This window comes from Filicampus tigris, chromosome 14 (assembly GCF_054856515.1).
Source record: "Filicampus tigris isolate MCC_2025a chromosome 14, RoL_Ftig_1.0, whole genome shotgun sequence".
Classification (NCBI taxonomy): domain Eukaryota; kingdom Metazoa; phylum Chordata; class Actinopteri; order Syngnathiformes; family Syngnathidae; genus Filicampus; species Filicampus tigris.
This window is the reverse complement of record NC_141230.1, coordinates 18,497,474-18,509,174: the sequence shown is the minus strand read 5'-3', so window position 1 is coordinate 18,509,174 and position 11,701 is coordinate 18,497,474. Positions and strand designations below refer to the sequence as shown.

The following is an 11,701-nucleotide window of genomic DNA, read 5'->3' as shown; positions in this document are numbered from 1 at the left end:
GCAGTCAGTGCACAAAATGTATTTTTAAGAATAAAGCATGTTTTGCCTTTACTTATTTTTTTCTTTTATGTCATGCTTTTGGTACTTGGAGCGCTCAGAGTTTTTAGGTTTGATTACTGAGCCGGATGCTTGTAGTGTGAGAGCAAGCCCAGTTGAAGGCAGACACACTCCACAGTAGTGGCCGAGGTCAGTTTTCCCCACGGTTGGGATCCACGACGCTGCCCCTCTCCACATCAGTCTTCATCGCGACAACTGAAGGAAAGAGCTGGGAGATTTATGATCCATCTGCTCGTAAGTGTCAGACAAGAAAACAAGAACCATCATTGTTTTCACGAGTTATATATATAAAAAAAAATTTTGTTGTTATTTTATTGTATTTCTATTTTTTAACTTTCACCAAATTTTCTCCAGAGTCCGATTGGATGCGGTGCAGGATAAAGCGCGTTCCTCTGCTCTTTGTATCCCAGCAACTGCGTGGATGAATGGAGCTCTTGAACAAACCCCACCGGCACCATCCTTCCTTGATTCATTTAACGCGAGCGACTCCACTATAAACACACGTCCACGTTAATGAAACGCGACTTTAAACTTCATCAAAGAGCGATCGCGTGTGCTAATGTATGTTATAGCTTATAAATGACTTTGACATACTGGTTTGCCTATCAAGACACTTGATCTTTGTTGGCTTTTTCTCCTTTTATTGCAGCCATGGAGTTTGACACGCAGGGTTCGGCTCTGCGCATGCGCACGACTTGGTCACCGCCTCCTACCTGAGAACAGCGCACCTGGGTCCAACGAGACGGAAGTTTGGTGAAGTACAAATCTTTTTCGGGGTTTTTGCTCTCCCCGACCGACAACAGCTTCTCCTTGGCGTCGGTGTCGGCAGCGACGCGTTGCCCTGTTGGAAGGAGACATGAATTCGGTTCTTGTGTTTTTGTTGCAGTCGATTTGGGAGCCTTTTTTTTTATTGCACGTCTAGTTCACTGACTAATGGTAAGGGTTTTTTTTGTTTTGTTTTTAATTCCTTCCTCCTGGCGGAATCCTCAGCAGCATGGTTTATTCATTTTGTGATTTAATGTAATTTAATGATTTAGTGTGATTTTATACATTTATCTATTATCGGTCTATCCCTACTATAGGTATATATTTTTTTGTCAAACATTCTGTATTGGTAGCATAGCGCTCATTTTGGCATTGACAAAAAAAAGCAAACCTCATGAAAATCAGTTAATTTCCGTGGAAAACTACATGATTGGCATATGTCAATAAATGCCTTTCATTGCCAATCACAAAACCCGATCACCCGCAGCTCGTACTTTGCAGCCTGCAGCCAACTCGAGACCAGCCCGTGTGTAGTAGTGTTACCTCCCCCTTTCCTTTACAATGCTACAGATCAAACCAGTAACTGAATCATATATGTGTGCGTTTTTGCACTGTCGATTTGTAATACCCTGTTTTTGTATCATCACAGAATGGAAATTTGGATAGAATGTAAAAAAATGAAATTAAAAAAAACCCTCAGATTTATCAATTAATTGAAAAAAATAGACAGATTAATCTGTTTCGAAAACCCTGATAATAACACTCCTAGTCTCAAGTGGTTCTTGGTGCCATATTTTTGCCCCCCCTGAGTTTCCTTATTCTGCTCCATTTTTTTTTAAATTTTTTTATGGTAACTAAGTGATTCTGTTGAAGACATCAGTAGCAATTTTTAGTGATACTGACTTGTGACGCTGGTTCTCCATCAATGTATTGCAGTTGGGACTGCAGTTTAAAACCAGTCTGGATCTCCATCCAAGAAGAATGACCGTACTGCGCCGAGTGCTCCGACGACGGCTGCACCCTCTTAAACTGGTCGTAGCAGCTCTGGTCTTTGTCACGTTTCTGTTCCTGATACAATGGGAAGTGGAAAGCCGAGGTCCACAAAAGGATCCGTGGCTAAAGGAGATCAATGAGAAGCAGGACACCATGCTGGGCATGGTGATGGGAGCGGTTAATAACTTCAGGGACGCCATGCCAAAGTTGCAAATTAAAGCCCCCGTACGTCAGAAGCACAGTGCAAACAGTGCGTCCTGTTTGCCAGGTCGCTACAGAGCCGCCGAGCTCAAGCCAGCCTTGGAGAGGCCTCCCCAGAACCCGCTCGCTCCTGGTGCCGCTGGCAAGCCCTTCCGCACAGACTCCCTGAGCCCCGCTGAACAGAAGGAAAAAGAGACAGGCGAGCAGAAGCACTGCTTCAATCTGTATGCCAGCGATCGCATCTCCCTGAGCCGAGACCTGGGCGCAGACACAAGACCACCAGAGTACGTTTGCTTGCACACTCTTCATCCTGTTCATACAAAAGACCTCATGTTTGACTGGATCTTAAACTCGATATGGAGTCGGCCATGTTTGTGCAAACCGAATGTTGCTCACTCCTTTCCCAAATAATTGCTCAGCACCAAAGATGCAGTCACACCTACCCGTTGTGCTATGCCCATTTACAACCGAGTAGTCGGCTCATGGTGATAAAATAATAAAAGTCAACTGGCACAAGATGACAAAAAGTAGAGACCGTAAACCCCACCTACTCGTGCAATGTTCATTCATAACTGAATAGTCCGATGGTAATGCTAGGCCACAACACCCTACCAAATCCTACTTTGGAAAAGTGTCATATCACAATGGTACAATTTTTTTTTTTAATTTATTTTTTTTACCAAAATAGGTTCCCCACTTGTGCTTTAACCATTCATAGAAATTGGCTCTGTATTTTTTTCCAAGGCAAACTCTAAATCAGGGATGGGTTATTAATTTTGTAAAGGCGGCCATATGAAAAACACTTAACAAGGGCCAAGCCAACATGTAAAACTCAACTTTTGTCTATATTTTTAATCTATTTAGAAAAAACACACCGTCTTGTTTCAATACATTTCTATGTATGTAGAATATGGTATGTATTCTTAAAATTAGGGAATAGAAATTTTAAAATTATAAGTGGTCATTAAAGTTACATACATAAAAAATGTAACATTAATTTTGTACAGCAACGGCCAACTCATATTAGCCGTTCTAGAGTCAGGTCTCCCAAATATATCGATAAATGGGCAGTTTAATATTATTAACGGTTATTTATAATGATGCAGTCGTGACTTATAATGCGCTCAATAAGTACAGGAAATGAAAATGATTTGCAGGCCAAATTTTCTTTATTTCCCACCACCTTGCAGGAAATAAGAATGTTTCCAACATTAGGAGCACTGTTTTCATTTTTGCTAGTCTCTTTTTTGGGGGAAAAACTGTTGCTCGAGGGGTCGGAAAAGTTGCAAATCATAGCGAAAACGTTGCTAAGTTGCCAACATCACAGATGCAAGTCGTAGCTCTTGCGCGTTGCCTCGCTTGTATTAGTGTGCACATAAAATAAAAGCACAACTTTCAAAATAAAAGCACAGCATATGTTTTACTTTGACTTCATGGTCACAGTGAGGGCCGGTCAGAGACTGTGGGCGGGCCGGATGTGGCCCCCCGGGCTGTACTTTGTCCTTGTTTGCTCTCACTGACAAACAAAGGAACCTCTAAATGTACGTTTCCCATAGATAAAAAAAAAAAAAAAAGTGGTGTGAACTTTGTGAAGGCAATATTTTAAGTTGCTTTTTTTAACATTCTTAACTGTCATACAAGTGGAAAATAAGTTGCCCAGTAAATCACAATTGACGTTAAAGTTGGAAAAATAAACTGGGACAGCACCAGAATGCGAGTCGGCTTTCTACACATAACTTCTGCGTTGACATTTGATATTCTACTTCCCATTGGGCGTTCTTTTCTCAACATCCCTTTTGAGATGTGTTGCCCGCCCCCCACCCCCACCCCTCCAAAAAAAGTAATCCAGAGCTTCTCAGCGGTAATCTGAGGTCTCGCTAAATACATTATAATGACATCTTGTGATGTCATCCATGACAGTAAGACATCTTTCTGATTTGGAAGTGTTAGAAAAATTAAAAAGAGGAAAAAAAACCCAAAAACAACGCACTCTGATCGCTCTGTTTCAAACATTTTCAGTCGTGATTTTTCAAGGCATTTTTTTTAAACCAGGTTCCATGCGCAGAGGTTCTACTGGAACTTCCTTTTGCGGAGGTTAAAAGAAAATCTCTCAGGTCTTTGCATAACATAGCTTGTGGGTACGGGGGACGGTAATACAAGACTAGAGTCTTAACTCCAGCAAATCCGTCGTGTTTGGTTCTTGCAAGTGGAGTCAGACAGAAACCACAGAGATGATTGCTCTCACCGAGACTTTGCTCCAGCATGCCTACCCGGTTACCATGGCCGGGCTCAAGCAACGGCACTTGCATTTGCCTAATTACAGCACGCCCCGATGCGCCCCATCTCAGACTGCATGCTGGCGCAGTACACGTTACGAGACGTAAAACACGGCCTTATTTTTCATCTCATTGAATCCAATCGTTTCTCCCATTGCCCTTTTCGAAGAGAGGAAAAAAAAAAAAAAAAAAAGTCGCCACACACACACACACACACACACACGCGGTGTCCCAGCAGTAATCAAACACGGCACAGAGGAAGCCTTCTGGAGCACTCGCGACAGACAGATCTTTGTGCTTGTCTCTCCAGATGTATTGAGCAAACCTTCAAGCGATGCCCTCCCTTGCCAACCACCAGCGTGATAATCGTGTTTCACAATGAGGCCTGGAGCACCCTGCTAAGGACCGTGTACAGCGTCCTGCATACGTCCCCTGCCATTCTCCTCAAAGAGATTATCCTGGTGGACGACGCCAGCGTTGATGGTAAACGGGCCCCTTTGGAGCCAATCGCTCGTTTTTTTTTTTTGTTTTTTTTTTCATGTGGCGGAGAGGAAGCCCTTTTTCCTTTTTGGAGCTCTAGGAAGTGAGAACTTAAGACGAGTAGTTTTCTAAGAAGACCTCACAGTCAGAGCTTAGAAAAGATTCTTGCAAAAAGAGGCCCGGTGGAGGGAGGTAACGGAATCCTGGCCAAAAGTTCAGTCGATCCGGAACGTTAGATTCAGTTACTTTTCGGGAGCCGGGCCACAGGTGGTGGCCGGATACGCAGCAGCCTTGCCTTGCGCCTTACTGGGTGGAAACAGGTTTGACCAAATAGCTCCCCTTGTTGTGGATTGGCAGCAAAGTTTGCTCTTCTTTTATTCTAGTTGAGTCACGCATGTCAAAGATTGTGATTTTTATCTAGTCATCGCCTTGACAGTCCCTGCGTCTTTCTATGGGACTTAATCGGATGGTTTGTACAGTAAATGTCAAAGTCATCGACGGTGTCATTTTGACCTTTTGACACTTGCCTTTCAGATGTGCTGAAGGACGGGCTGGACGAGTACTTGAAAGCACTGAGTATTGTCCGGGTCGTCCGGCAGGTAGAGAGGAAAGGCCTCATTACCGCGCGCTTACTGGGCGCTTCTGTGGCCACCGGCGACACGCTCACTTTTCTGGATGCCCATTGTGAGTCCACACCATTCTATATTTCGTTTGGACTTTTTTTTTTTTTCATCCAGTTAGTTTTATTTAGTTTTTTGAGTGGATTTGTTCATTTTTTTAATTGATTTGATTTTTGGGAGAATGTTTAGTTTTAGTTGAGTTTTTATTTATTTTAGTGTAAGTTTTATTTATATTTGTATATTTGTTGAGTACAATTTTTTTTTTTTTTTTTTAAGTATGTAATAGTTATGTAAACTACTACAATGCCCAAATGACTGCCCAACCTTCCTTTTTCTGTCATAATAAAATACAGTAATTGCACTGTTTAAAATAAACCCCGAAAGCTCACGTACGAAAACAAATGACATGTTCATTGTAATTATAGTTTCATAAACATATATAGATATATATTATATTTTTTTTAAAACACTAGTTAAAAAAAAAAAAAATGCAAATTTTGGCAATGCTTTATGCTTTTTTTTTTTTACAACAATTTTTGATGCGATATGGTCAAAGACGGTAATCATTAGAGAATCGCAGAGAGCCTCCTATATGTAGAGCATGTTACTTGTAAAAAGATTTTGCAGAAATTCTAAAAATTAGGCAAAATTAGCAGTAAACCGATTTTGTAATGTGAAAAACAGTAAACTGTCAAAAACATAATCAATCATATAATACAACAACAAAAAAAAGGCCATTTTCACAAATTTTCTTTAACTGTTCATGTGTGACCACGCGCACGCTGCACTACCGGCAATGTTTCACTTTTATTAGAGCATAAACGACAAACAATTTTTATATTTCCAAATTCATCAATTAATTGCCAAAAATATCTATCTCAAAAAGTAGAGCTAATTCAAAGGAACTGGTGTCATTTTTATACTCAGCAGCTCAAAATTACCCCAAAAAACATGAAAATATCTTTGGCACTTGGAAAAAAAAAAAATAGTTGGCTAGTGTAATATCCACACGATGTCCACATATCGCATGCCGGACACGCCTACGACTGTAGTGAAGTAGCTGGGTGTGATTGGATTTCTTGTTCACAGGCGAATGCTTTAACGGATGGCTAGAGCCGCTGCTTGCCAGGATTGCCGAGAACTCGACTGCGGTGGTCAGTCCTGACATATCAACCATTGACCTCAACACTTTTGAGTTCATGAAGCCATCGCCGTCCGGCCAGAGCCACAACCGGGGCAACTTTGACTGGGGCTTGTCCTTTGGATGGGAGGGTCTTCCGGATCATGAGAAAAAACGGAGGAAGGATGAAACGTACCCAATTAAGTAAGCCGAGCATCCTCACAATATGGACTTTGCAACAACGACTTTTTCATTCAAGTGTTCTGCAGGACTCCCACGTTTGCCGGCGGGCTGTTCTCCATCTCGAAGGAATATTTCTACCACGTTGGAAGCTATGATGAGCAAATGGAAATCTGGGGTGGCGAGAATATTGAAATGTCTTTCAGGGTAAGGAATGCCGAGACATGAACATGCAGCATTCCCACCAGTTCACTCACAGTGTGCAGCGTATCGCGACTTCACTTCATTCATTCATTTGCCCTTCATTGGTGTGCCAGTCTGCGTTGGCGCAGTCGGAAAACGGTGGAGCGATAGCCGCTACAGTCTAGTGCTTGGTCAAATTGTCTGCCTTGTAAATGTGTGTCAAAGCTATTCTTTGATGCTGTCATAATATCGCAACAGGGATTCGAACTGCACTAAATATTCAAACTGTGCAATTTTTATTTTTTTAGGTACAGTTCAATTGTACTTAACGTGTTTGTTTTTAACCATTAACCTTTTTTTTTTCTTATTGTAGTAAATTTTAATTGCTTTATTATTTAAGTACTTTATTTTCCAAACTGCATAATGATACAGTATCTTAAAATAAACCTTGTGGTGTTTGAGTCCATGAGATGTTTTCATATTTTTATGGAAAGAAAATGATCATGATTTTCCCCCCCACCTACCCCAAAACTCCTTAGCTCGGCTCATTTTTCTTTGACAAATATGTATCAGAACACATTTTCAACACATTTGATGTTACAGTATGTTCTGCTCCCAATTGTGACCATTTTGAGTTTCTGCCCCTGCCCTTGCAATTTTGTTGCAAAATTTCAAGCATCAACACCTTTGGCTCTGACTCAGAGTCGGGAGTTAGTTACAACCTATAAAGTTCAGTCCTTGCACCACATTTCAAACTTGATCACAGAGTTCCAATAGACCCAAAGACCTTGCCTAAAATTCATGAACTCCACGCTAGGTTTAAGTATACTTTTCGGGTATAAAACCACTGGCTTTTTTTTAATGAAAGTTTTCCACTATGCTACTGTATTTTAGCGTTGGTCGTGATGGTGATACTTTGAGAGCTTCTATTTATGATGTGGTATTTGGGGTAAAAAGTAACCATAACCACCGTTACAATTCGAATCGTAGCTTACACGGCTATTGCCACTTGGTGGAAACGAGACTTGAAGTGTTTTTATGGCGTTCCCGTGTCACCGGCAGGTCTGGCAGTGCGGCGGACAGCTGGAGATCATCCCGTGTTCTATCGTCGGCCACGTTTTCCGCACCAAGAGTCCCCACACTTTTCCCAAGGGCACGCAGGTGATCGCCCGCAACCAGGTCCGACTGGCCGAGGTCTGGATGGATGAGTATAAGGAGATCTTCTACCGTCGTAACCAGCAAGCAGGACAAATGGCCAAAGACGTACGTAGTCCCTCACATTAGCATTTTCCCAGTTAACGGTAATCATTTAAAATAGACTTTCACAAGCTGTTTTTACATGGACCGTATAATGGTAGTGCTTAAGGACCTCTCTTCTTGAAGGCAAGTTTAAACATATCCTTCTGTTAATTACCTAGCAGCAGCAGCTGTAAGCGTCAACGCTACATGCTAGGTGAGATGCATTCTGCAGGGTCAAGTGTAGAATTTCAAAGAGAGTCCGAAGTACAGTATTTAACTCATTCAGAAGCACATTGTTTGAAAAGTAAAGAAATAAATGGCCGCGATGAAAGCTTGCTGGCAGCAGGCAGAGACCCAAGAGCCCGGAGGAAGGCAAGGCTGGTAAATGAAAGAGGCTCGTAGCATTTCCTGAAATGTGGTCTCATAGGTGCCATAAAAAGCTCCCTCGGGGCTCCACCTCAAGTTGCCTTCCAACGCACATTCTTGAAGGAGACCTCCGCAGTAGCTATCAGTGTGGAGGAGAATCAATTGCATCGTCTTCATGTGATTGCTCCTCTTATTCCAAAACATCACTTTGGAATCTTTCTTAATGTATGCAATGCTATTGCTCCGTTTTTTTGTGTGAGTGAGTGTTCACTACTGATTAGAATTTGACCAACTTTACTTGATCTATATTCTTATCTTTTTATTCGTTATACATTTCGTTTATGTTAATTTCAAGTATACCCTTTTCTTTCCTCTAATTGACCTGAGTCTGCAACAGCACTAAGTACTTGTCAGAATGAGTAGTGACTTCTCTACTTTTAGTCTGTCCTGTGAAATAACGTCAGAGAAGAAACTAGCTGATGTTAGCCATGCTAGTTAGCAACGTTTTCCACCGGTTACCAATTGTAGACATGCTCACCGCTGCTTGCAAATGTCAATTTCAAGATGGCGTTCTCATAAAAAGCCCCTCCCTCATACTGCACGAACGGTATGATGGGCACATTTTGCGGTTTTGAGCCAAAGCTACTTGAGACTGAGTCATCAGCACCTCAGCTTGTTTTTAGGCTTCAAGCAATCCATCCTAGGAAGGCCTTTGGAAACTATTTCCATATTGGGTGTCATGCTGTTTTTATTTTTGTTCTCCAGAAAACTTTTGGGGATGTCTCTAAGCGCCTAGAACTCCGTGAGCGGCTGCAGTGCAAGAGCTTCTCCTGGTATTTGAAGAACGTCTATCCAGAGGTCTTCATGCCCGATCTGAACCCTCTGCGCTTTGGCGCGGTAAGTGCGGACGCCGACGCGTCAGCTTTCTCCTCCTCAACTCTAATCCTCAAGGCGCAGCGTAGCCGCTGCGGGTTTCTACTCAGGACCTCCAGCGGGTCCAGTGCAGTTCCAATTTGACTCCACTGACTCTCTCCAGGCACTCAAGTTGTTTGAACAGCTTGCTGGGGTTTGTTAGTTTTTCATCTTGCGTCCTTTCTTTGGGTTTAGGTGAAAAATGTGGGCAAGGACTCGTGTCTGGACGCAGGCGAGAACAATGACGGGGGCAAACAGCTGATCATGTACCCATGTCACGGACTGGGAGGGAACCAGGTTTGGGAGAAAGTGCTTTCAAGAAAAATCTAATATGGTTACATTTTTAAATCACATTTTTTTTTTTTAGTATTTTGAGTTCTCCACTCATCATGAGATTCGACACAACATTCAGAAGGAGCTGTGTTTGCACGGAGTGGAGGGGCCTGTCAAGCTGGAGGCCTGCCAGTACAAAGGCAGGAATACGGTGGTCGGACCAGAGCAAAAGTGGGAGCTGCAGGATGTAAGTTTGATGTTCTGGGGCTGAACCATTTTGAAAACTAATTACGATTGGGGGTTTTTTCCCCCCCCTTAAATTTTACGATTTACAAATTACAGACAGGGAAAGTGCAGTGAATTTTGCCCAGTTGTTTGCAATCAATCTTCCACATACACCAAGGTGTGTAACTTTCGATTTAGAAAACAGAATTTGTCATCAAAAGTTAAGCGTCAGTTTACATCAGAGCAGCCGGAGTACACTGTTGTCATGACTCGGCAATTTGTCTGTCTGATCCGTACACAAAGACTTGTCGTTCCGATGGCACTGAAATGTCCAGTGACACAAATATGTATTTTTGAGAGATAAACTAAGGATTTTAAGAAAAATAAATAAATGTCCTTTGCAGGGAAACTATGACGCTTTGCCATTTGTCCGAATTGTTTTGGGAAATGCACGTAGTGGTTTGCAAATTCCATTAGTGATCTCAGAAATGTACCAAAATGACTGAGAAGAACTGTAATATGCGATTACTTTTTTTTTTTTTTTTTTCCAACGTCCTCTTGCTAGGTATATTTTTTTTACCAAGACTGTTATGAAATGAAATGTGCCTTTTTCGTTTCTCTATCAACTAGAACCAGTTATTCTACATGCCGAGGAGGAACATGTGTCTGAGTGCCCGTTTTGAGCATCCTGCCCTGGCTCCCTGCGACCCCTCGGACAGATACCAGCTTTGGTCCTTCATCTGACTGGAGTATCCCTTTTTTTTTTATAGATTCCTGGCTGCAATGAGTTTTAATTTATTTTTAACACATGAAAACAGAACTGTCGCTGCTTCAAAGTGTGAACGTCGGGAGAAAGCACGGTGGGGCCACTGTGGGAAGGAAACGTTTGACACGTTGCCCCCGATCACAATGTGAACTCAAAGTTTCTTGGAATCATGAAGATGCACTGTGCTGACTGGTGCCTCTTTTTGTGTCTGAGATCAAACGTGTGGACAAAAGTATTCGGACACATGGCCATTACGCATACACAATGTGGGCCATAAGCTTCCACTCTCTTGGGAAAAATTGTCAATTTCATTCACGTGAAACGATCGTATCAGGTCTTTACGGATCTGCTCTAAACAGTTCCCACTAAATCGGAAGCATATGATTAAGATGACTTAACATTTAGGAATACTTTAATTGATACCTAAGAGCCGTATCCCGAGACTTTAGTCCCCATGTATATTTTCACTTCTCCTCGTATGAGTATTGTAACGTGTTGTATTGCACCGATGAGGTCAAGACTGAATTGAATATCTCTATTAAAGGGTAAAAATAATACAAATCAAATAAATGGTTTACAATTAGTGCACCAAAGAGACTGAATAGAAAAGCTGAAACACAAATGTGAGAATAGTCCTTTAAGAATATATTTTTTATGACCACTTTCATCCAGTGCCTTAGATGTCATTTTATTCTGTACGAGGTGGGGGGGGGGAAAGGCGATCAACTGAATCAGTGGGTGGACGTGTGCACTGTGCCGGGGAAATACAGTTGTTGAGTTGTGGGTCGTCATTGTTTTCTTGGTATGAAGTTGGCTGGCTCTGAAACGACCTGATGCAATGCCCCACGTTCAGCTGCAAATGTGTACTTAAATTTGACTGCCAAATTATGATTACCAACACACTGTGCTGTAAAAGAGGCCAAAGCCCACAACTTATTTGTACTAGTTGTCCTGAACTGCAAACTTGACCAGCCTTACTGTATGATTTCATGTCAAATGGGAAATTGAAAAATAAATGTGTGCAGTCATTTGTCAAGAAGCTTCG

General features: G+C 42.0%; 1 protein-coding gene across 3 annotated transcripts; it reads left to right on the top strand.

Moving 5' to 3' along the window:
• The first annotated feature begins 121 nt into the window (after window positions 1-121).
• galnt3 (UDP-N-acetyl-alpha-D-galactosamine:polypeptide N-acetylgalactosaminyltransferase 3 (GalNAc-T3)) lies at window positions 122-11,695 on the top strand. Of its 3 annotated transcripts, XM_086050802.1 has the most exons (13): window positions 122-291; window positions 412-618; window positions 707-810; window positions 1,759-2,300; window positions 4,603-4,775; window positions 5,307-5,456; window positions 6,482-6,716; window positions 6,782-6,899; window positions 7,938-8,138; window positions 9,246-9,377; window positions 9,588-9,689; window positions 9,760-9,912; window positions 10,521-11,695. In XM_086050802.1, exons 4-13 carry the CDS (start codon window positions 1,804-1,806, stop codon window positions 10,632-10,634), a joined length of 1,875 nt encoding a protein of 624 aa, XP_085906928.1. In that variant the 5' UTR covers window positions 122-291; window positions 412-618; window positions 707-810; window positions 1,759-1,803; the 3' UTR covers window positions 10,635-11,695. The 3 variants fall into 3 exon arrangements, with proteins under 3 accessions (XP_085906928.1, XP_085906927.1, XP_085906926.1); XM_086050801.1 differs by lacking the exons at window positions 122-291; window positions 412-618; window positions 707-810 and adding an exon at window positions 817-993 and having other exon boundaries at window positions 10,521-10,639; window positions 10,709-11,695; XM_086050800.1 differs by lacking the exons at window positions 122-291; window positions 412-618; window positions 707-810 and adding an exon at window positions 817-993.
• The last annotated feature ends 6 nt before the right edge of the window (window positions 11,696-11,701 follow it).